The 23,847-nt window shown below is 38.0% G+C and overlaps 3 protein-coding genes across 4 annotated transcripts in view; 2 read left to right on the top strand and 1 right to left on the bottom strand.

Annotated features, from left to right (window-relative positions):
* LOC116254244 (uncharacterized) overlaps positions 1–3,028 on the top strand; it is a 31,591-nt gene extending 28,563 nt beyond the window's left edge. Inside the window, exons 16-18 of the mRNA XM_031629487.2 lie at positions 288–381; positions 2,216–2,286; positions 2,420–3,028. Of these exons, the coding sequence (XP_031485347.1) occupies positions 288–381; positions 2,216–2,286; positions 2,420–2,804 (550 nt within the window). The 3' untranslated portion in view covers positions 2,805–3,028. The remainder of the gene's footprint in view (positions 1–287; positions 382–2,215; positions 2,287–2,419) is intronic.
* A 4,321-nt stretch (positions 3,029–7,349) lies between these two features.
* Positions 7,350–8,965, top strand: LOC116254897 (probable membrane-associated kinase regulator 4). The gene has a single exon (XM_031630535.2). The coding sequence runs from the start codon at positions 7,871–7,873 to the stop codon at positions 8,942–8,944; it is 1,074 nt and encodes a 357-aa protein (XP_031486395.1). The 5' UTR covers positions 7,350–7,870; the 3' UTR covers positions 8,945–8,965.
* Positions 8,966–17,819: 8,854 nt separating this feature from the next.
* LOC116255076 (putative transferase At4g12130, mitochondrial) lies at positions 17,820–23,009 on the bottom strand. 2 transcript variants are annotated; one of them, XM_031630821.2, is made up of 5 exons: positions 22,225–23,009; positions 21,342–21,589; positions 21,079–21,198; positions 18,371–18,529; positions 17,820–18,279 (listed from the first exon to the last, which is right to left on the bottom strand). In XM_031630821.2, the coding sequence occupies exons 1-5, from the start codon at positions 22,722–22,724 to the stop codon at positions 18,035–18,037; spliced, it is 1,272 nt and encodes a 423-aa protein (XP_031486681.1). In that variant the 5' UTR covers positions 22,725–23,009; the 3' UTR covers positions 17,820–18,034. The 2 variants fall into 2 exon arrangements, with proteins under 2 accessions (XP_031486681.1, XP_031486682.1); XM_031630822.2 differs by having other exon boundaries at positions 21,079–21,177; positions 22,225–23,005.
* Positions 23,010–23,847: the final 838 nt, after the last annotated feature.

The raw sequence follows: 23,847 nt of genomic DNA, 5'->3' as shown, positions 1-23,847 counted from the left end.
CAAATTGGTCATATGCATATCCTACCGCTATCTCCTAGCAATATAATTTAGCAAGTAGCACTTTCAGCCATGGTCTGTACATTGGCTACTCGAAGGCTTGAACAAACTGGATCCAAATTCCTCTTATTCCATTCAGACATATTTTGTCTTGGTCATTGCTTCTGCATTCCTGATAGTGCTTTCATGAATAGTTTGAGGGGAAGACCTTCAGTTATGTACTTGCTATTTCTATAGCAGTTGGAAACTTCTTGATTGTTTTTACCATTTTGTGTTTGTTTCTCTGGCAGGCTAGCAGGAACTTCATATAGTGAAGCTGAAAGTTTAGAGATATCAAACCAGAGGAAGAAACTTCAAGCCGAGTATTTGGAATCTGAAGCAATGGTAACATCCTCTATGCTTTCTTGATTCTGTTTTAATGTTGAAGATTAAAATATTCATTAAGTATGAACTTGTTTGAGTCTATGTGCTATTGCTGTATCAATGCTTGAAAGCATGTACCATAATGAAAATTTTGTTATAATGAAGGTTAGTGCGTTGTGACCCATATTATTGCAAGAAAATTAAAAAACAAAGTTAATCTAAAATTCATGCATTATAATTTCATTCGAACTAGCCTTCTCTGCAGTATTATTTATTTGTTCAGGGTAGAGAGATGCTTTCTGCTGTTCTTACCTGGAAATCTGTGCCTATATTCCTGGAGAATTCTAGAGTCAAAGCCAACTGAGGTAGCCGGATGTTTAGGTCACTGTATTGTAATCAGAGGGACTTGTATTGAAATACTATGATGTTATCTCCTCCTTATGAAACAAAAGGACATAAGCAGAATTTCAATTATCAGCTTAATAGCTGGTGAACTTCACATCTCCACTGAGTTGGCATTTACAATGCCTTTACGCGTGGAAACATTTTAAGTGAACCGTGTTGATGGCCTGCAACCATTTACACCTGTAATTACTGTTCATAAATAAAGAATGAAAAGTTTACAGATAACTGCTCCTCTGCCTTATCTTTTGGGAAAATACAAATGACCACCTAACTTTGTAAGATAATTCACAAACATACATTTCATAATAAAAAACATTCAAATTCAAACATATTTAAGAAGATTATTTGCCCCTATAAAAATTGAATACCTATAAATAAGAGTTATTTATATTTTTTTTGGCTAGTTTTTCCATGATTTCACCGTTTTCTGTGTCTGAAAGCGAGTGGGGGAGAGAGGCTCTCATGATGCAGCAACACGTGACTTCCATTTTCTGTCGTATCTTTATGACTCTAGGAGTGTGAAAGAAATCAGGAGAAAAGTGCATAAAATATACTGAAGGTCTTGTGATGCCCAATGTTGTGTTTGATTGGGTCTGTATGGAGGGGAGACTTTGTCTCAAAAACCTGTCTCACAGCAGTCTTTTCTGCCATAGAATGCCCTTATGCTTGAAAAATATTATGAGTGAACTCTGATGATGGCCTGCAACCTTTCACAGCCGCTAATAAACAAGGAATGAACAAATTACAAATAACCACTCAAATTTTGACATATATACAAGTAACTAATTTAACATTTGAGAATTACAAATAACATCTAACTTTATAAAATAATTCATAAACACATTCTTCATAAATAAAGAACATTAAAAAATATTTAAAAATACTATTTTGCTCTTATTAGAAAGAAAGCACCTTTGAATAAAGAGTTCTTTTTATAATTTACATTTTTTTGCTAGTTCGTGTGATTTCACTCGTTCACCCTTTTTGTGCTATTTTAGAGAAAAAATGAGAAAGAGGGAGGGAGCGAGAGACGTGAAGATGTAGAAAAATTAACTTAAAAAGTGTGGTTTGTGAATTTTCTTTTTTGAGAAGTTATATTTTATGAGGATAAATACTCTTTTTTAAGTATTATTTAATATTCACCATTCATGGAACATGTGCGAATTAACTTATAATGTCAGGCAGTTATTTGTTAATTTTCAGATGTTGGGCCTATTTTTAGATACACCAAACATTGAATGGTTATTTGTAGATCTCTCAATAAAGAACCATAGTAGATAATGCCCTTTTTTCTACGGTTCTTTTCTATTAGTTTCCCTGAATTTCATTAGCACTGGGTCATTACCTGACATCTATGTGAGAAATGTGCTTCGGATTTTTTTTTTAATAAATAGTTATATTTTTTTTGTCTAATAATTGCTTTGATTTGTTTGCCTTTACTTTGTACCAGATCTTGACAACTTTCAGCGTAGTGGACAACATGAGAGAACATTTCTATTCTCAACATGGGAGCTCTCTCAGGTGAAGTTTGCTTCTTGAACGTCCCACATGAGTGCTGTCATTAATGTCTAGTTTTATTCATTATATACCATCCTTTTATCTCTGTGGCTTTGTATGGACATCGTCGATAAGATATGTTTAATTTCTTAACCAGGCAAGATGATTCTGAAGTTAGAGAAGCCTTTGATGCTCTTGAACACATGAGGCGGGATTTTGAGTCCATCCAGAGGCCACCTATAGAATTTGACGAAACCTCCACAAAGAAGGGAACAATGTCATCTGCGGGAGGCCCAGAGAGCCCTTCTCATGTCAATGAACAAAAAATTGAGGTTCCATCTGCTGGAATGGAAGATGCTCCACCATCTGTAACTGTAGCATCTTACCATGAGCAGACCGTAGATCCTGAATCAGAGCTGGCCAAACTAGAGTCAGAATTTGGAAAGGTTAGTAAAGACTATTCAGCTGAAGAAATAGGAGGCTGGGAGTTTGATGAACTTGAGCAGGAACTCAATTCTGGTGAAGCTTCTGCGGGTAAATAAGCCCAGATAGGTTTATAGATGATTTTCTGTATCGAACCATGGTGTATGATATCTATAATAGGGTAGCCACTCTTGGAATCAAGTTCCAGAAAGCGTTATTTACCAATTTTTTATCTGCAGGAGGGGAAAAATGCAGTTAATTTGTTGAATATGTTGTAATGATTGTATAAATAATTCTGCTTTTCTATTCTTCATGATCCTGCAAGTGGATGCAATTGTGAATACATACTTCTCTGCGTGTATATCTACCTCTATTTTAAAAAAGAGTTTGTCCTTTTTCTCTTCTGCAGTTGGCTGTACGAATGGCTTGGAATTATCAATCGTGGTCTTTATTCAGCCCTATAAAAAAGAAACAGCTGTTTTCATCAATTTGGGTGGTAATAAAATATTGACTGATGATATTTTCTTTGTGGAAGCTCCTTTAATTGGTTAAACAATTGGAAAAGATAATTTGATAAATTATGATGAGTTCCCCCTTTTCTGTTTCTTGTATATATTAATTGTATATATTAATGACAACGGATAATTAGGTTAGATACGACGATACAATTATTGTTCAACAAGGTACACGTTTATAAAACGTACCACTTGTACTGTCTTGTTTGTCTCGGCCTTCAAGTTATGCACGCGAAATGCACGAGTAATGGCGAAGGGGATGAGTGGGTCATAGATATATGGCGGTATTCGGGGTAGGCATGGTCGATATAATAGTATTTTTTTTAATTTTAGTGAATGGCCGTATTGGAAGCAATAATTTCATAAGCCGATCCAGGTTCGAATCAGATAAAATATTAAGTTCATAATTGGGGCTAATCTAACTTCTTTCACGTGTTTTTCATCGAAATCTGTACTTTTGGCTGTTTCCTTTGATCTGGTAACAGATTGGATTGGTCATATTTGAATCTAAAATTATGTCAAGCCTTGTAGTTGGCCCAAGTTTAGTATCAAGACAATGACAGTTTCGAATGATAACCAAACACTTCAGTCCCTAATGCTATTACATACTGTCCATTTAATCATAGCATTTCCAGTAGGGTGTGTTTGTTTCACCGTAGATCTCACGTGATCTACGTGGATCCATCGTTTTATATATGAAACATAGGTTTAAAATCCACACTACTAAGATCATCAATTTAAACAAATGAGGAACTTACAATGCAACCTTTTTAATGTAGCCTCGGATCGAACACTACCTAAGAGATTAGTTGAAAAAAATCGGAATAACATAATGACAAGACGTCATTGCATTAAATTGAAATTTGAACTTTCTTTTTATATCTCACGATATTTTCTTCCTTCTCAGTGAGACTGGTGTGACCACTCGGTAGCTGGAAAGCCCATGCTTGATTAACTTGAGAAGTGAAGAAATGAGAGCATTTTAGGAGCCAGTGCTTGCTCCCTATATGCCTTGATAATAAAATAAGGTCGGTCATTATAAAGCTGCGTCATGGTTTCCCCATTTAAAGAAGCACCTTTTCTTCTGTATTACTGTTCTGTTTCCATGTAAACATGAACTAGGAGTGAGTGAGATGTGTTAACTTCACATTCCTCGCTTTCCATGTATATTTAAAGCAAGGAGGATGAAGATGTGAACCCCAAATTGCGATGGAAATTCAATCTCCACTGGGGTCTTCCTTTTCTTGTACTGTCAATTGTCCAAGGAGACAAAAGAAGCCATTTTGACTTGTCTTCTCATTGCTTTTAACTAGTCCTTGCAAAGGAATACAATGGGGCTTAGTTTCTAGGTCTTGCTCTCCTAGGCCCTTCAAGATGCGAAACCCATCAACTCATTTATTTAGCTTATCTACGATCGCTGCATTACCTGTAATACAGTGCTGAAATGATCCCAAGTAGAGACAATATTGGGTTTCTGACTTCCCAAAGCGAAAGCAAACTCAGATTTTGCTGAAATGGCCCCAAGTAGAGACAATATTGGGTTTCTGACTGCAGAGTATAGAAATGATGGTAGCTTTGAGTTGTCCTGCAATAGGCCTTTGATGGTGCAGTTGAAACCAGTAGAAAATGCAAAAGTAAAACGTGAAAGCAGAGATCCTGTTATTCTGGGTTCTGCTGTTTACTTTTTTTTCTGAGAGTTACTTTTTGCGCTCTGCATGGATTCCTGCTTTGTAACCACAAGGATATGTCGGATTCCTTTTTCTGTTTACGTAAGATCAGGATCATGCTTTAGTGAATAGGCATTGCAACTCTCAGTCTAACGGTAAAAAGAAAAGCCAGGATTAGTGGATGTCAAAAGTATTCATTGCCTTTCTGAAGGCCCAAAGGAGTTGGCCCTTGTGAGGCTTGCTAAGTTACGGTAAAAGTTCCTCGTGTCAAACCAGTGGGCTGGGCTCGCATGGCTATCAACTTGGTGACGGTGCAGCTAGGGCTAGGTACAATAAGTCGAGCTAACTCAAGCTCGACTCGAATTCACTCGGTTAAACTTTGCTTGTTTGTAAAAGAGTTGAACTTGAGCTTAACTGAAAACTCGAGCCGATAAACGAGGCGATTTGAGTTACAAGAACTCAATTCGATTTAACTCGAGTAAGCACCTTTAATACACGTATTTTTTTCCAATTTTCAAACTTAAAACGAAGAAAATATATCAAGCCAAATGGGGAGTTGGTAAATGAGCTTAAATGAGTCGAGCTTGAGGTGAGCTTGTACAACACGACTCGAGCTCAAACTGAGCGATATATGTGTCAAGTCAGGTCAAGCTTAACATGCTCGAGCTCGACTGGGCTTGTGTACAGCCCTAGGTGCAGCTAAAAATAGATCAGGGTTGCTGGACCTATAGTAGTCCATTGCCCCCTGGTGTAACTAAATTCTTGTCCTGTTTCAAGTCTTGCTTCAGTCCAGAGTTTGCTCTAGGGTCTGCAGAACAGTAACATTTCAAATGTGGTAATGAGGTCAGTTAAAGTCCTGGTTATCATAATAAAACTAAGTGTTTTGTAATGAAACGTGATGATAAAGTCAGGTCTCCAATATGAGTTTAAGCCTATACGAACAGGCCATTTTGATGCTTTCCAATTTAGCCTAAAATTGGGTTGAGAAATAACTTCTTAGTTATTGGAAGATTGCGGAATCAGATATTTACAAAGAATTGCAATCCCTCTGATACAGATTGAAAGTGATGGTTCATTACCAACAAAGTCTACAAACACCTTCTCAGACAAGTTGCGTTAGGACCTTCAAGTTGAAGAATGCTAACAATTTAAGGCACAGGGCCTGTCTCTTTGGCCTAATCTGGTGCAGCTTCATATATGCAATCAAAGAGGAGATTTCATCACAGAAATCCTTTTTTTGAATGGAAGAGTTTACCATACGTTGAAAAAGTCTAGTTCTGTTAGGAAAATCTCGAAAAAGCATGTGTAGGTCAATAAATATATAAAATAATATAAAATATAAACTAACTTTAAAAAATACCTAGAAAATACATGTCAGTATCACATTATAGACGAACATAGTTCCAAGGTAAGTGGAACTTTTAACGGTGTCATATGGAGGAGCTTATTGATTTTCAAAGTCTTTAATACGAAAAATAAAGCCCTGCCATACATGAGATGTGAGCAACAATTTTTCTTTCTCATTTTTTTTCCCAAGATATTCCAAAAGAAGGTGATGAAATCACCGGAGGCCTTGTGTTCAGAGCTTTTATTATTATTGTTGGACATGGACAAGAAACAAGTGGCTTTTTTTGGGTTATTTTCAAATTCATTCCTACTTGTACGCAGTTGGCACATCGATCATTTCTTAGTTGTGATTTTAATAGATTGATTCACTGATTTTCCCTACCATTTACGATTTTAAGACAAACTCATTCTTTTCCTTACTCTTATTTCAAAATTAACAGCTTCGTATTCAACTTCCTGTGCATGTGCATAGAGCACTTTGAAGGTCTAAAGATCATCCTCAGCCTTGGTCCAGATAGTTGTTCAAGGTCTTAAGTCCATACCTTTTGCCAAGACGAAGAAGTGTGTTTCGGCTAAAAGAACTTTGTCAGGTCTTAATTCTCGAAACTCCTGCATCGGAACCTGTAAAAAGCGCCAACAAGTTAAAATCTCATGATATTTATAATCATGTCATCCACATACTCGTAGTATTTTCTTTCTCTTAGGCAGATTAAATATGATTTCTTTTTGTCATTCCCTGGAAGTGCCACTCTTAGACGCGTGGTTTACTTTGCAGCTTGATCTAATAAACAATGGGTTCGCTTAAATATAAGTTTTGCTTTTTCTTGTCAAAGATGGTAAAATTCTCACAGTGGCTTACTGTCTGTCGTTCAGGGTATGGGTTATAGACTGTAAAGCTCTGTGGGGTCACGTGCAGGTGAATGCAGGGCACAACCTCCAGAGATATGATGTAAGCATTCCTTCATTCTGCTCTGCTTTTATCTCATAAACAACTACTCCACCCACTTCAGCAATAAACATAACCAGAATTTCCTCCACCACCTGTCTTTCTGCTCTCTCTCTCATCTTTCTGCTCAAAAAAAATCTTTCGGCTCTCTCTCTCTCTCTCTCACACACTCTCTCTCTAAATAAAAAAGTGAGTTAGCAATGGCACCCACTTCTATTCATATAATCAGAAATCATCACTCTCTCTCTGAACAAGAAAGTATGAGTTATCAACGGCACACATTTCCATTCATATAATCAGAAATCATGAGTTACCAATGCTACCCACTCGCATTTACATAAAGAAATAGATGAAGCATATGCGACACATGAACTGAAAAGGCCATAAATTGCAATTCCTTTTCCTCCCTTAACTTTTCGGGCAGGTATCTGGAGCAATCCCTCAGAATTTCTTGTTTTCCTGGAAATCATGAGTTACCGATGCTACCCACTTGCATTTGTGAAGGATATGGGACACATGAATGGGGTGGGCTATCAGTTCATCACTACAAAATTTTTTATTCTTTCCGTATCTTTTCACTATTGGGAACTCTCACATTTCTTGGCTTCTTGGCATCTTCTCTCTTCTTTAAAGAGCTGCCTCTCTCATCTCCTCCCTTTCATACCTACCAGAAATAACCACAAGCACCAGAGTGTTCAACCTGCACCAGAATGCATCCCTCAAGCAGGGGATCACATTCAAATCTAGAGCCATGTGATGACCTCAACACTTCCTTCATTGATGAGGATTACATAGACATGGAAGTCCACTCCACCACCTTCCTCTGTTACTCCATCAACTCCTCTCCGGATTTTGAATTCAACATGTCTGTCCAAGAGAAGGATTCACTCACTTCACCTGCTGATGAGCTCTTCTATAAGGGCAAGCTGCTTCCTCTCCATCTCCCACCGAGGATTCAGATGGTGAGGAAGCTCCTGCATTCCTGTGATCAGGAGAAGACATCCCCACTTTCCTCTCAGGGTGCCACTCCATATGAGTCATGCAGTGTGACCCCATTTCAGTTTTGCCAAGTCAGTGGAGAACTGAACTCAGATGAGTATTTCCACGACTGCACCATGAACCTTGGTAGCACCGCCGATGGTGCTGATGTGACTTCTTCCTCCTCTTGTGCCAAGAAAGCATGGTGCAAGAAACTGAAGCTGATCAAGCAGTTGGCTTTTGGCGGCAAGCTGAAGGCTTCGAAGGCGTATCTTAGATCTCTTTTTGGTAAGTCCGGGTGTTCTGAAGGCCAATGTACCGCAGCAGTTAAAAATAACTCAAAGTGCAGGAAAGAAAGTCTGTTTCGGGTCGATACTTCTGCAGAAAAGGCGATGAAGGATTGCTTGAAGAACAAGTGCACCAAAGTGACTAAAAGAAACCCATTTGAGGAGATGCAGAGAGAGAGCAGAAAAGCACCAATAAAGGAAGATGCAGGCCACAGGAAGTCTTTCTCAGGTGCCATTAAGGCGTTGTCATTCTCTGGAGTTAATTCATTGTCGTCTCCTTCTTTATTGTCCTTAACTGGGGAGACAGACGGGTATAATGGCTTGCATTTACTGAAGAGGAGCAGCAGCGTTAATTCTGATGTTGAGCGTTCGATACAAGGAGCCATAGCTTACTGTAAACAAACGCAGTTGTTGTGTCCAAGGCGGAGCGCCAGTGAGGTTGGATTCTTTAGTTTGACTGCTGCTTCAAGAGTGGCGGCCAGCGAAACCAAGGAAAGGCCTGGGTTGTGCAGAGGATGATCTCTTGTAGAATCTGAAACATCCAAGTACATATATATATCCTTACTCTTTCACGAATTTTACTTTCCTTCCTTAGTTCCTTTCATCTTTCAGCCTTGTCCACAGAGAGAGAGAGAGATGGCTTGTTTTCTCATAAAAATACATATGGATTATTTAAAAAAAACCTGCAGAGATGCACCTGCTGCTTTCGGAATATATATATATATATATATATATATATATATATATATATATATATATATATATATATATATATATATATATAGAAAGAGAGAGAGAGAGAGAGAGAGAGAGGTGCGTCAGTCCCATCTTAAGCCTACCCTAGTAGTTTTAATAATTTTTCATGAAAATAAAATCAAATCATGTCACGAATATTCAGTTTCTCGACAAGTTTTATCAAGTTTTTGGTTATGTCTAAGTTTCCCACCATAAACGGTTATATCAAAGTTGCACCCGAAAACAACGGGAGCTCCCATCAGCTGGATGACTTCGTAAGATAGAGAGGCAGCTGATCTCCATTTCATACACTTTAGGCTCTTGTAGTTAGCTTAATAAAGCAACTAATTTTTACTAAATTTCATCGCACAAACTTCTCGTTACGACCGGTTTAATTTTGAGAGAGTAAGTAGCCATAATAGAAGAGTTGAAATTCTTTGCCATCTTCAACTTCATTCAATCACGACCCTTTCATATATTGTTATTTAATATGTACTTAATGCATCAAGCTGTATGCTTCAAGAGGCTGGATAATTTTATTCAAACCAAAGGACGGGAAAATACACAACTCTTATATGTGTATATATATATATATATATATATATAGAGAGAGAGAGAGAGAGAGAGAACAAGAACAGTCCAGCTAAAAACAGATGAGATACTTATGTTTTTCATTTTTTTCGCTGACGGGGAGCTCCGGGGTTTATGTCAGGGCACTCTCCTTTTATATATATATATATATATATATATATATATATATATATATATATATGACAAGAACCGTCCAGCTAAAAGCAGATGAGATACTTATGTTGTCCATTTTTTTCGCTTAAGGGGAGCTCCGGGGGTTATGTCAGGGCACTCTCCCTCTCTCTCTCTCTCTCTCTCTCTCTCTCTCTATATATATATATATATATATATATATATATATATAATGTTATCAAATGAACATATTTGAAAAATGTAACAAGTTTGCGTACAATGGGTCAAACCAGTGCCGGCAGGTCTGGCTTTTCTTCGCTTTCAATTAAAAAAGAATAATAGTCATATCGTACATGTAGTTTATTATGCTCTCTCTTTCTCTCTCTTACGTATGTGCCCTCACACTATAAACAATGTTATAAAACCCGTACCCCTGCCAAAACCTTACATTAGAAAAGCATTAAAAAGTTAGGCAGAAATTTTTTTACTGGGAAAATGGTAACTTCCAAAACAAGTGAAGCACGTTGTTTTGAATACGCCAAATGGAAGGGTCTTCTAACTACTTGCAAAGACCAAGTTAGCCAAGAGAACAGATATGACAGAAGCTTCCCTAGTAGAGTGGTACTTTAACTTGCCTAGGGCAAATTGTTCATATAAAGTAATGCCACTTAAGTGCTTCATCAAAGGGCATCAAAAAAAAAAAAAAAAAAAAGGAGAAAAGAAAACCTCACCATCCCCCACTTCAAATTTATTATACCTCATCAAGCAATCTACCAGCAAAACTGATCGGGACACAGAAATATTAATAACAAAAATAAAAGTTGGCAAGATGCCATAGCTAAAGCTGAAAAGCCAAGAATGAGGTTCCAATTCTTCTAGGATGGCCCAACTTTCACCATTTCAGATTTCCTGTTCAAAGGAAAATAATCATGCTGTCTGCGATTCTTGAAGATGTTTTTGGCAAATTATTTATATGGTATTGTACCTTTTGAGAGGTGTGGTTCATCCGATGAAGTAACAACATGAGGATTTCATAGGGAAAGCAGCTTTTATTCCTTGGAAAAGCTTCCACTTAGGCTGCTGGGTAAAAACAAACATTATGCAAAGTAAGCTTGTTACTTGAAAGGTCTGACAAGATTAAAGATAAGAGAGATAAATGGATTCCACTAATTATGAATGCTTAGCACTTAAGGAGGAAAAACGGCCACTTGGGATTTCATAATTTTCTTTGTTCTTCATAAGGCGCCCTTATTTTGAACCGTCTGAGAGGCACAATGTAGCGGCTAAACTAGTGGGCTAGTGAAAGTTCGGTTGTTCACATGGGTACTGTTTTTCTAAACTGTAAACGGTGAATGCAGGGCTGCGACAAAAACTGCACTATTCATTCGCACCAAAAACCAGAAAAAAAAAAAGAAAAAAAAAAGTAAAAAGGATTTTTGCCACTAGTCAGTGATGAGGCAGTGGTGCATGCACCAACACATCACTTGTGTTCACTCTGACTCAGGCAATTGCTGCGGTTCTGCTGTCGTGCAACTAATTGCTCGGCTTATTAGGTCACCAGTGGCACTATTTCCGTAGCATTATTGATGGTCGGCCGGCCTTCTTATGCTTTTTTATGCCACTAATGGCAAATTTTCACTGGCACATGCACATTTTGTTAGTAAAGTATTAATGGTACGACACTTCAGTGGCATTTTTCACCGCACCAAAAAGTCGCCGCAGAAAGCTTTTGCTAACATTTCACACAGCTTTACCAACATTTCTTTGGCGCCAATAGTTGGAGGAATTCTTATGATATACAAATAAGGATGTCAATTAATTAGATTTGAATTTGATATACTCTTAACCATACCTACTTTTCTTGGATATTCACATATTCTGATTGGAATTCAAATTCAAATACAAATTGAAAAGAAGTTATATTATTCGAAATCTGATTTTATAATCTGAATCCAATCTGAACCCTATTTCTACATTTACAACTGATTCTAAATCTGAATTTTGAACTGAATTTAACTTATTTTCAAAATGTAAGGGCATTGGCTGTAGGATCTACATTTGTTTAATACTAAATTTGATCTGAATCCAATTGGACATTTATATATATTTGAATCTGAGTCCAATTGGATGTCATTTATTAAACCTGATTTCTTAATCGAATACTGATTTATTTTCATGTTCGATATTTTAGTAATGGTTCAGTCATATATCTGATCCAAATCAGACATATTGTCACCCCTATATACAAATGCTTTATAAGGAGATGCTTGACCTGAAAGTCTTTTGTGTGGTTGAAGGCAACATTATACGTGTTGCACAAATTTCGTTACACCTGCTAAACGACCATAAAACCCTACGTGGGAGAAGTTATCTTCTTCTCAGTTGTAACTAACGTGATTTGGAGTTAACGTGAAACTAAAGTTGTTCATCACAAGTGGATTTTAATTATACGACTAACTACTTAATCCACCTTTTCTCAAGAGAGAGGGCACCCCTTGAATAGGATTGAGGCACTAGCGTTGTCAAAAATTTTAGTATGCTTTTAGAAGCCAATAACGATTCATACAGGCTAAATCTTTTAAGAGGACTCAGGACTAATGACCGATTTTTTTTTTTTTTTTATGAAGACAGTTTGACTTCTCTCACCAAAGCTTCCGAACTTGCCAAGAAGTCCGAGGAAGAGAAAGCCATAAACATATCTATCTCAAAGCATTTCCACGTTGTTTCAGGCGTACGACCTGGAGAAGGTCAGGACTAATGAGAATTGCATGGTCACGCTACATGGCCTCGCAAATCCTGTAGACTTATCTGACCTTCAGAAGCTTCAACAATTCCAGGACTTTTTCAGAGATTGGACTCACTCATTAGCTCTTTTCCCACAGCTTAGAACTCACAACTGAACTCGGAAAATTTTTTGTCCCCACCACTGGATCACGGAGGATTACATCTAACTTGCCAAGAGAAGAGGAATCCACAACAGTTGTGCCCAGGATCCTTGATCAAGACAATGCAATATTTGGACACATTTGCACCGCCACTGTATGATAGTTCTTGCATTTTCTTGTGACCAGATCCTTGCATATTAGAACGATTTCTCTTGTTTGATCGAATAAGATTTATAATGGGTGCATAGACTTCAAAAAGCAACTACTTTTTCCCCTCTTCAGAACATCCAATAATAAGAATGGCTAATCCCCACAAGTTGTTATTCTGACATAATAACTTTAGGAAGACTTGATGAAAATAATATGATCTGTCGTGTCACATGTCAAATGTGTTTATCTCCCCATCAAATGTGGTCCTAGCAATGAACTCTAAGGGCCTGTTTAGCAAACGGAACAATTTGTAGTTGTAACTGTCCCATGAATCTACTTCAAAAAAATTAGCACCGATTCATAAATACTTTTTAAAGTGTTCCATGAATCAGCTCTAATTTTTGGGTTATATTCATTGAATAATTACATACTGTTATATGTTTGCCATATGGATCCTAAGCATATCAAAAGACTCAAAATCCAAATCTATAAGGGTGTGTTTGCTTTACCTTGGATCTAAGACCCACAGTGATCTAATCCAGCCTTTCAATGCAGCTTCAGATCTCAGCTCTCAGATCTAACACCTAACGGATTCTATTTTGTCTCAATAAGATTAGAAATCTGTGCGACGAGAATAGATCAGAAAAGAAGACACCACAAAAATACAGAACTGATTACTCGCTCACAGAATGAGTCCTCCTTTCCAGGAGCTGCCTTCCAGCGATTCACCTAATGGCAGGAAGGGGCTGAGGAGACAATTTGCTTCAGGTAGCAGCGACTGAGTTTGCTCATGCTTCTTAGCTTCCAGCAAGAGTGATGGCCGCCACATCGTAACCTTGACAAATATGTAATATGGACACTTCTAAAAGGTTGAAGACCGGAGGTGGTGCACCTAGAGGACATGTCTGGGACACAGCAGTCTTGATGTATATATATATATATATATATATATATATATATAATTTTTTTGAAAATGAATAGTAACAGTATCCGCAATTAGCACTCATGCCAACACCCATGAGACAGTTTGAAATTGAATTTAACAAAGTATTGATACATTTGGGGAGTGTTTGGATGACACCCCAAAAGCAGGTTTTTATGATGTTTAAGTGTCATCAAAACAAAACTGAGTTCAAGGAAAATACAGTTTTGTCAAAACCTAAAAGCAAGTGAAAAATGGGACCGCCCTCAACTTATTCTCAAAAACCAGGATTTTGGTATGTTGCCCAAATAAACAAACCAAGTTTTTGAAATTCATTAAAGAAACCTGGTTTCATAAAGCTAGAATTTAGGAAACTAATGAGGATGTCCTCCAAATGGCCAGTTAAGTTGCAAGAATTATGTCTACCAGTTGAGATTAGCATCTCTTAATAAAAACAAATTAAGGGGAAAATAACTAATTATGCCTGTGATTAGCATGCCGTCTGAAGGCTAGGAAATCACTCAGTTAGACCAAAGGATGTGCCCGGAGGGCCGATCTCTGACCTTTTTCAGTTTTTCCTCCGGATGGTAGACAGAGCTTCCATTGGTACTCGTAGTTTGTGCACTACAGAAGATATTCTTGAGGTTATTCCTGAAAAGGGATCTATAGACTGTGTAGCTAAATGATGTATAACATCCTTTTCACAACCTTTTATTAGCAAAACGACCGGTTGGACAACCGCTTGTTAAGTGCATTAGATTTATAGACAACCAGAATCACAGGAAGACAAGAAGCAACTTGACCATACCATTGACAGTTCATGCATTATATATTTGCCGGCAAAAGAATGAAGATGAAGGAAATAGTTCATAGGTTGACATGAAAACTGAAAACTAAAGGACTGTTGATATCTTGTTTGTTCATTTACAGCACTAAGACAGGCACTCGCGAAGGTAAGGTTGGAAAAATGAAAGGTAAATGGCATTATAGGTAGAGCCAGTAACTTTTAGTCCAAGAGGCTGAACTATAGTTTCAAAATTTTAACAAGGGCCAAAATAAAAATTTTCAAATTTTTTATATATGTTAAACTAAATTTTTGAAATTTGCATATAAATTTTTGAAGTTTTAAAATCTAAGTGGCGGCCAAGGCTTATGTCAACAAAATTTACCTTTTTGACAGACCCCTAACCCAACCAGCTACGCTATACCATTGAGGCGTGCACGTGTTTCTTGGCATGCATGTTAAGGATGGGATGCCTTGTGAGAGTTACGGCCATGGACAAACTTTGGGTACAAAATGGCACGGTTTAGATTTGTTTGTGTGTCTTCAACACTTCCAGCAGCTTTTCTTTACATTTAACAAAAAGCGATAAAAAACAAAATACATGCATGCTTTGTATGAACTGTTAGCTATTAATACAAACAAGTTGTGTGAAAGCTCTATGCAAGTACTTTTACAACAAAGTAAGGAACTGTCCACCACAACCTGCAGAACTCGTATGTGTCACTCCATTTAAGTTTGAATTCCATCTTTTGTCGTTCTAAGATGCAACTCAAATGCATTTTTAAAGTCATTTGCTTAACTTGATCGTCAACCAGGCTATTGTAGACGACGTGATCAGGAACAAGTCCCCCCATTTATCAGCTCATGAAACCATTACCATGCTTCAGATTCTCAGAAAGTTCTGGAGGAAAAGACTTGGTGAAGCTGGATCCTTGAACGAGATGAAAGCTTGGGTTCAAGCGGGGATGGATGGCTAAATGCTGGAGGGCCTGCTTTCGCGTGGTAGTTTGGAAACTCTGTACACTGGGGAACAAGGCTATGCTGGAGGGTGAGGTCAGAAATGTTCCTGGCGAGGTTCGCAAAATCTGGGCTAACAGTGTGGATTTCCTTTATTCTATTCTGCGTAACAGCTCCAGGACCTGGAAGGATGCAATCTGTGGTTGAAAACAGGACTGGTCGCAAGCAGATGCCTGCCCTGCATGATGGTGTGGCTTGCATTCAGATAGCATCGCTTTACAGAAGAGGAACTTTAGTTGTCTTGCATTCAAATATTTTGCATTCTTAGTCACCTAAATTACAATATTTTATCAATTAAAATTTTGCACATAAGAGAACTATCATTTTTCTTCAATGTTGTAAAAAGCATATTGTAAGTATCGGTCTGACTTTAAGATACACCGTATCGTAAAATATCGTAACGTATCGTAATCATATCGTTTTTCATTTAATAAATCAGAAAAAAATAGAAAAAAAATCGATAAATTCATAAAAAATAAGTAAAAATCAAGAATAATATGTTCTTCATAAAAAACACATAGATTCATAAATCATAAAGTCCACATCAAAAAACAAGTTTTAGATATTTGTATTACGCTACAAGATGATAATGAAATTGTAAAAATATTCAATGTCAATACATATAAAAAGAAAGCACTCTCGACTCTCATTCATAATCTTCATCATATTCATTCTCATCCTCATCTTCATCTTCTTCTTCATTTTCATCTTCACGATTTAAAAAAAAATCTCTTTCCTTCCAATGAAAATCAACCACCCACACACAAATCCATGGTTTAATTGATGACTTTATTTTGAAAATCGATGATATAACAATGAAAATCGATGATTTCCCTCAAAAGCAACACAATCTCTAAGTTAAAAATGAAGAAGAGTCAGGTTTTTATAAAAAAAAAACACGAAAAAAGGGATTCCAACCTCCCTTTTTTGAAATCAGCTCATATCATACGATACGAGACATATCACACAGTATCGTACGTATCGTAAGATACAAACACGATAGACCCTTATTTATAATACATAAAATGTATCGTATCGTATTTTGTAAAAGATACAATACGTATCATACGATACGACCCCGTATCATACGTATCATACAACACTATTTTTCTTACATATACATATATTCACGAACGTAAATTCCCAATGCCAGTATGCATTAAGAAATCAATGTGAATTACCAATAACTTTTAACATTGGGAGATCATATTGTTAATATTTGCATGAAATAACAGGTCTTGTAGTAATCATGCCCTGTTATTGTATGATATGTGTTACGAATAATTGTGATTTTATATGATATCAACAGCAAACAATAGATTGAACAGACAACATTGACAAACAGCGTATTCTCATTCACAAACGATGGACAAACAGACAAAATAGATCTGGAAAAACACAAATGTTGAAGGGAATAAACAGAACAAACAGAACACAAAACAAACAACAGATATAACAGATAAATGTAGAGTCACAGGACATGTACGGTGCCAAGCAAAGACCAGACAGAAAAGACAAAATTATGTTCCTACATTCATCAAGAAAGCCTCTGCCTACTAGGACAGGACTGTCCTGTCCTGCCCATCCTGTTCCACAGACAGCAACTAAATCTAGATGGCCTCTAACAGACGGAGGAGAACCCTCTGTCTAGTGGTACAGGACAGTCCGTACTGTCCCAACGGACAGCAATCAAACAGCCGCCCCTCACCGAATAACATTTGCCCAGCGGATAATAGCGAACAGAACAGACAAATCCAACGTCCCGTACTGTTCACGCTTAATAGATGGTGAAAGCGGACTGGACTTTCTCGGCCGTGTACCTCGAGTCCTCGGCAAAGGAGACCTTCAACGGTAGAATCCAGTCCGACGGATTTAAGTAATAATCTGCATCAACTAGAGTACATGGATGGCCAAAATTCCAAGAACGTGACCAACAATCACCAGAAAAATATTTGCATAAATAAAGCAAGTCACAGGATAGAGAGAGAAACTGGGTCATGAAAAAACAGAAAAAAAGGGCCCTACGAATTAAAAAGTGGAAATGGTAGGTAATGCATATATGCTACCCATTTGACAAGCCCAGACAGCAGACCAAAATTTGGTAGGAAAAGTATTTCACCTCATTGGCAATCAAGATAACAATATGTTCAAAATACCATCTCGCCCCGCATACGTGCACTCATTTTTAGCCAAGAAACCTAACTATTATTTTTCTTTTCCATCACTTTGCCAGCAACTCAATTTCAGTACATTTACTACTGATCACGGTACAAAATTGATATCTCAACTTTCATCTCTCCCACCTGTGATGCCCATCAATGAACTAGCTGGGCAGGTTGCCAACTTCCACAATTCACAACATCAGTCTACAAGGCAAGGGTGTTGAATAAAAAGGATGAGAACTAGGGACAGCTCTAAACAACGTCCGAGTCTTCTTCCTGCTCATGACCCCACTCTGCCGGCCACCACTCTGGACGAATAGCTTTCACATGGACATTCTCATGCTCCCTAATTCTCAAGGAACTAGAGCTTTTAAGGGCTTCTTCCAGTCTCAAAACACCTATGCCTCGACAGCCAACTGCCTTCGTCACTGAACCTGCATTGTTACCTGACGAAACATTCACAACTTCTGCTCCTGGACCGACCTTAGCTTCCATCTCTGTTGCAGAAAATGAAAACAGAATTTTCCACAGTAGGCAGCTGTTAATGTACGAAGTTTTCACTCTTAAATCACCCATGCAACAAGTTACCTTTGCCCTGTCCATCGACAAAGATCATAGGGAGCAGACGCTGGCGGATGATGCCACGATGATGCGTACGAGCAATTAACTCTTGACCAACATAGCATCCCTTCTCGAAGCTGATTGCATTCAAGCCAACAAAATTGAACTCCAGAGGGATTGCTTTACCTGGTCAAGTATAACACTAGAGTGTATTAAGCAAAAGTAACCATATAAAACGTTCCAATCTGCAAGACTGTTTTGTAAAGAATCGGCTAACAGATCAATATAAGCTATGGTCCTACGCATAGAGTCGCACCATGTTAAAAAGCAATCAATAGGAAGAACTTCTACTGTAGGCTATCAACAGATTGAAATGTTAAAAAGCCAAATAGGAAAAACTTCAACGCATAGATTGCACATAAAAATTTAAAACCTTGTAACTTGTGGAGAAGTGCAAAACCATGTTAGCAAACAGACGGGGAACATTCATTTCTCCAGGCATGATTGCATGTAACAGTAGAAAAAACTACAGCTAGAGCATTAGTGCAAAACCATGTTAGAAATTAAAGTGAGTTTTTTTTTTCTCCCTCCCACTAAAGGCTTTGAATAACCTATTAAAAGCTTACTAATGCCATGTCATCAAAATCCATCTTTTTTCCCCAGAGTGTACACCTCCAAGACAAAGAAGGCAGTTAATAGTTAATACATCCCTGGCAGAACAACTAGTGCAGCAGTAGTTCTCTACATTTCTTCACATGAACATGAGAAAACATCCACAAGCAATAATTGAGATTGGAAAACTTTACTGATAAAACTGTGCCATGAGAAAGATATAGGAACTTAGAAATTCCCAAGAAGCTGCCAGAATAGCAAAGGAAACACATAAAAGAACAGAGACTAGTGGTTCCTAAAGCAAGAAAACAAAAAGAAATACTGACGGTTAATGCAGCAACTTTAGCACATTATGCTCAACTAGTATTACAGACATGTTGTGCCCCTTCTGCCCATGGATATCCACCCAGTTAATAGTGACATTTGTTCGTTAACTACTGCAGGGGAGCCCACGAAGGATATGTTAGACATACAACACCAGCATTCTCTATCTGACATAAAGAAGGAGAACCCTAGAGAAAACAAGAATCACACTTATAATCCTTGTTCTAGGGCATAATATTTTTTAAGCCACAAAGTTTGGCGTAGCTCTGCTTTTGCTGCATATTTTTACCATCCCTCAACCTCTTCTATTTACTCAGAAAAACATGCAGTAAGATATCGGTAGCCTTCAGATTGACATTTTAGTTGAAACTCCTACTTTTTTTTCACTCAGAAAAATACTTAGTAGATCACTGATTGCTTTATCAAATCAAAAAGCACAAAGGCATTAGACTGATTCTCCGCATGCCAAAGAACCATCAGCAAAGAAAAGAATGGAACCGGCGGTGGTAGGAACCATAAGATATCAATGTTCTTCAATGTTATAGAGCACGCAAAACCTTATCATTGCCTAAATGCTAACTGCTAAATCTATAATTACAATTTCCAAAGCTATAGTTCATATTATCATTGCTTATTGTAAAATGCTAAAATTGTCTTATATTATAGTTCTAATAAACAAAAAATTCTAATATAATTCACACTCACACACAAGCCTCGTCTCTCGGAGGGCTCCTAGGCTGGCACGTATCAGACACACACACACAAATACATAAAAGCATAGATTATTTAAAGTATAATGTTATACCAGTTGTAATTGCTACTATAACTATGATTGCATATGCACATATACTTTTAACACAAAATCACAATACTGCAACAACAAAAAATGGAAAAGTTGCACCAAAGAAAAAAGGGAAAAAGAGTTTAGTTTGTCAATGAAAAAAAATCTAGGCCATTCAGTGCCTATGCGAGGTTCTAGGCATTTGCAAATGGCAGGTCACCTAAAGCTAACTAGCTTAAGCAATTAGCCAAGCCTGACAGCCTAGGTGAGCCTAGGCACAAGCCCCAAATAGCATTTGACAACATAGCTACAACTCAAGTTGATGAGAGGGATGGACAACCATTGAAAGTTTTTTTTTTTAAAAAAAAAACATTAGTCTTGCCAAACCCAAAATGAAGCTGAAATTGACTATAAGGAACTTATTCAATACTCAGCTATGGACAACAACTTAGTAATGAGAACAATTAGGCGTCCAATGAATATTTTCATCAAGGACGATCTTGTGAAGACTGAAGTCTGAAAAGCTGGTTTGAGGTAGATATGAGAACAAAAATCATAGTTAGGATTAACAGGAAAAGTATCATAAGTTAAACAGCAACAGGAAAAAGTATGTATGCAGCCATTTAAAAAACAATACAACATCTTGTAAATCACTTTAAGCGGTACTAATAAATAAACAAAAGCAACGAAACAAATATCAGTGCACAAATCATCTTAGGCAAAAACCAAATGCATGATTCACTTGAATTTCTTCATCTATTTTTCACAAAATAAAACTTCCAATTCACAAACTGAGGGGAAAAATCCTAACAGCCTTTCCCGACAATGTCCACTTATACATACTCTAATCCACCAAACTAACAAAATAGGCATTATATATAGACCACAAACCAAGAGAATCCATCAAGAAAATGAGAACAGCTAACAAGACATCTTTGATCTTACAGCAGGAAAGAAATTTCTCACAAACAAGACGCTTGAGCACAATCAAGAAAATGAACAATGTGAATAACTGCACCTTTGGGAATTTCAGTTGAACCCTCTGCAACACCTTTTTCTATTCTCCATAGAATATAATGTTGCTCATCAACTTCCTTGTCGGCTTCAACCAGTGGAGCTACAAGAGCCAGAAGAATCACTATTAAGATGTCAAGCTACATATATGACAAGGACAAAATTAACGAAGAAAAACACAAGTAACAGAACTAACAAATGCAATACACGTGAATGACCACAGTACAGTTAGACACGCCTAATGCCACTTTAAAGTTTAACTCTTACGAGTTTGGTCAGATGGGAAGATTCCCCGAAAACCAAGGGCAGCTAACCGAGGATCCCTGAACCATCGCCAACCATGACTATTTCCTTGTGCAGCCGAGCTACCCGTATCATCAACTGCACTACCCCATCCGACTGCTGCAGCCTCCGGTTCACCAGCCGTTGAGGGCTCATCAAAAGTGCCAAAACGTTGCCAGCAAGAGAATTCCTCGGCCACGTTCTCGATCTCCACCTTAGCTCTCAGGCGGTACCTTTCACGTAGACAAAACAATAATCTGTTTTAAATGGTCATGGTTCGCTAATTTATGCATCCAACACTTCATGCTGAACCCAATCAATGAATAATGAACCTAACTATGAACTACAACTAATGCATTTCACAATGTACAATTCCAAACCTTTGTGCAGTAGTAGCATGAAAATCTACATGAGAATCAACCATTTTAAAGTAATGAATCAGGGAATACTTCTCCAGCAAAGAAGGAGAAAGTTGAGATATGACAGCGTGCTCTGTACTGTAATATCTCAAGTTAAGTTAAAGGACATCCGTTCTCTTCTAAGTAGTCAAATGTATGCATCCAACACTTCATGCCGAACACCATAAACGAATAATGAACCTATGAAGTACCAGTAATGCATTTCTCAGTATACAACTACCAGAGACTCCACCATCCAAAAGTGGGATGAAACATGAAATATATTGTGTGCCTTTAATCCATCTGGCTCATAGAAACACCAACTCAAACCTTTGTGCAGTAGCAGCTAGAAAATCTACACAAAAATTAGCTAACCTTAAAGTAATGACTTAAACCTTGCACCTCACTTTTAAAATAGTGATAGCTTGTTCAGATTCTTAGAATGGGAAAGTACCAATTTTCTGCGATACCTCTTCATGAACTCCAGGATCTCATCCACGCACTGAGAATCAACATCCGCGTAGAGGCTCATCTCAGAAGCGCCAGAGCCAGGACCGGCGCCAGAAGGGTCCAGCTTCTGTTCGGGCGAGGCTGGGCGATAAAAGAAAAAGTCGTAAAGGAAGCGGCCGCGGGCTGTGAGCATTGCGGAGTAGATGGGCGAGGTGGAATGGAGGGGCTGGTTGGGGGTGGGGATGGAGGCAAGCTCCTCCTTTGGGGGCTCTGCGAACGGGCGGACATCGTTGGTGAGAAGGCCGTGTAAGAACTTGATGGTGTCAGGGCCTCGGAATCGGACGACTGAGCGGCTCCTGAGGAGGGAGGCGAAGGGCCCCCGGCTGCCCCTCTCCCCACCTTCCTCTGATTGGTGATTTCCCGGGGACGTTGGCGCAGAAGAGAGGCTTCTCCGAGGGATGAGGCTACACCTCCGGCAAATATGGCATGAAATAACCTTTCTGAGGCAAGAAGAAGCCATGCATCAATCTGCTTCTTTCTCGCCGACGTCGCCGTTAACTTTTGGGACAACTCTGCGATTGTGGAAGGATCAAAACCACCACCGCCGCTTCCCGAAATGATGCTCCAGGCGCTAGGTGTTTCTCGTGCCAGACTACGTGTAAAGCAAAGAAGCGTAGCCAAAGGCTTGTTCGTTGCAGTCGGACGTGTAATGTCTTAGAAGAAAGGGTTGCATGTTGATCTATCTGATTGCACTTCTAGTTAGTGCAACATAAATTTTGAGACGTGTTGACGCCTTGCATAAGGAAGGCTTCTTGGACATGTTTTCAGTCCGCTCAGTCTAAACAAACATGCTTTAAGCTATAAATATTATCCAAGATTTGAGATTGGAGGGCCTCATTTAATAAATGGCCCACCTTGAATCCATAGTTCTAGTAAACTTAAAATTTAGAAGACTTTGAACTTAAGGTTACCATTATGCCTAAATTAATGAATTTCAATTTAGAGGGAAGGAGAGTATTAGGATTTATGGATTTCAAGAGGTTCTATAATGTGATCATTGCATATTTCAAATATCACGTTTCAGTTCTTTGTTAGAAATAAAAAATCTAAAATCCCAGCATCAAAGACCCTAAGATCTCAAATCATCTCATGTCTTAAGATTTCAGTGCTTTATTAGAAATAAAAAATTATATGAAGTCCTAATGTCAGAAATCCTAAATCTTATATCACCTCATATCCTAAGATTGCAGTTCTTTGTTAGGAATAAAAAATCTGAAGTCTTAATTAAAAAAAGGCTGAGAGAGAGATAAGGTTCGGGTGATGTATTAATCATATACCAACTAAAAAAGGAGTGGGGCAATGATGTCACATTGCTAATTTCAAGAACATCGGAGTAAATGTATGCGGAGGAGATAAAATGTACCTCCAGCACATGAAACGGGACAAAGTGGATCGGATCATGCATCATATATCTATCCAACTTAGGCAGACCTATCTAAAATTCCGGAATCGTATTCACACAGAGAGTCGGTTTTTTCCGAGAAAAGCTAGAACCAACTTCAGAATGCTGGTCCATTCAGGTTCAGCACATTTCTTTTATCTTTATTTGTACTCAAGTTTTAGTTTGCTCTGGGTTCAGTTTG

This window comes from Nymphaea colorata, chromosome 5 (assembly GCF_008831285.2).
Source record: "Nymphaea colorata isolate Beijing-Zhang1983 chromosome 5, ASM883128v2, whole genome shotgun sequence".
Classification (NCBI taxonomy): domain Eukaryota; kingdom Viridiplantae; phylum Streptophyta; class Magnoliopsida; order Nymphaeales; family Nymphaeaceae; genus Nymphaea; species Nymphaea colorata.
Note: the sequence above shows the minus strand (reverse complement) of the source record. Positions and strands in the feature narration are given on the sequence as shown.

Coding starts and splice junctions, on each gene's coding strand:
- LOC116255076 (XM_031630821.2), bottom strand. CDS start 22,724: ATGGCTTCTTCTTGCCTCAGAAAGGTTATTTCATGCCATATTTGCCGG. Junction 21,199..21,341: donor CTTCCCATCTGACCAAACTC/GTAAGAGTTAAA, acceptor ACATCTTAATAG/TGATTCTTCTGGCTCTTGTA. Junction 18,530..21,078: donor TTCAACTGAAATTCCCAAAG/GTGCAGTTATTC, acceptor ATACTTGACCAG/GTAAAGCAATCCCTCTGGAG.
- LOC116254897 (XM_031630535.2), top strand. CDS start 7,871: ATGCATCCCTCAAGCAGGGGATCACATTCAAATCTAGAGCCATGTGAT.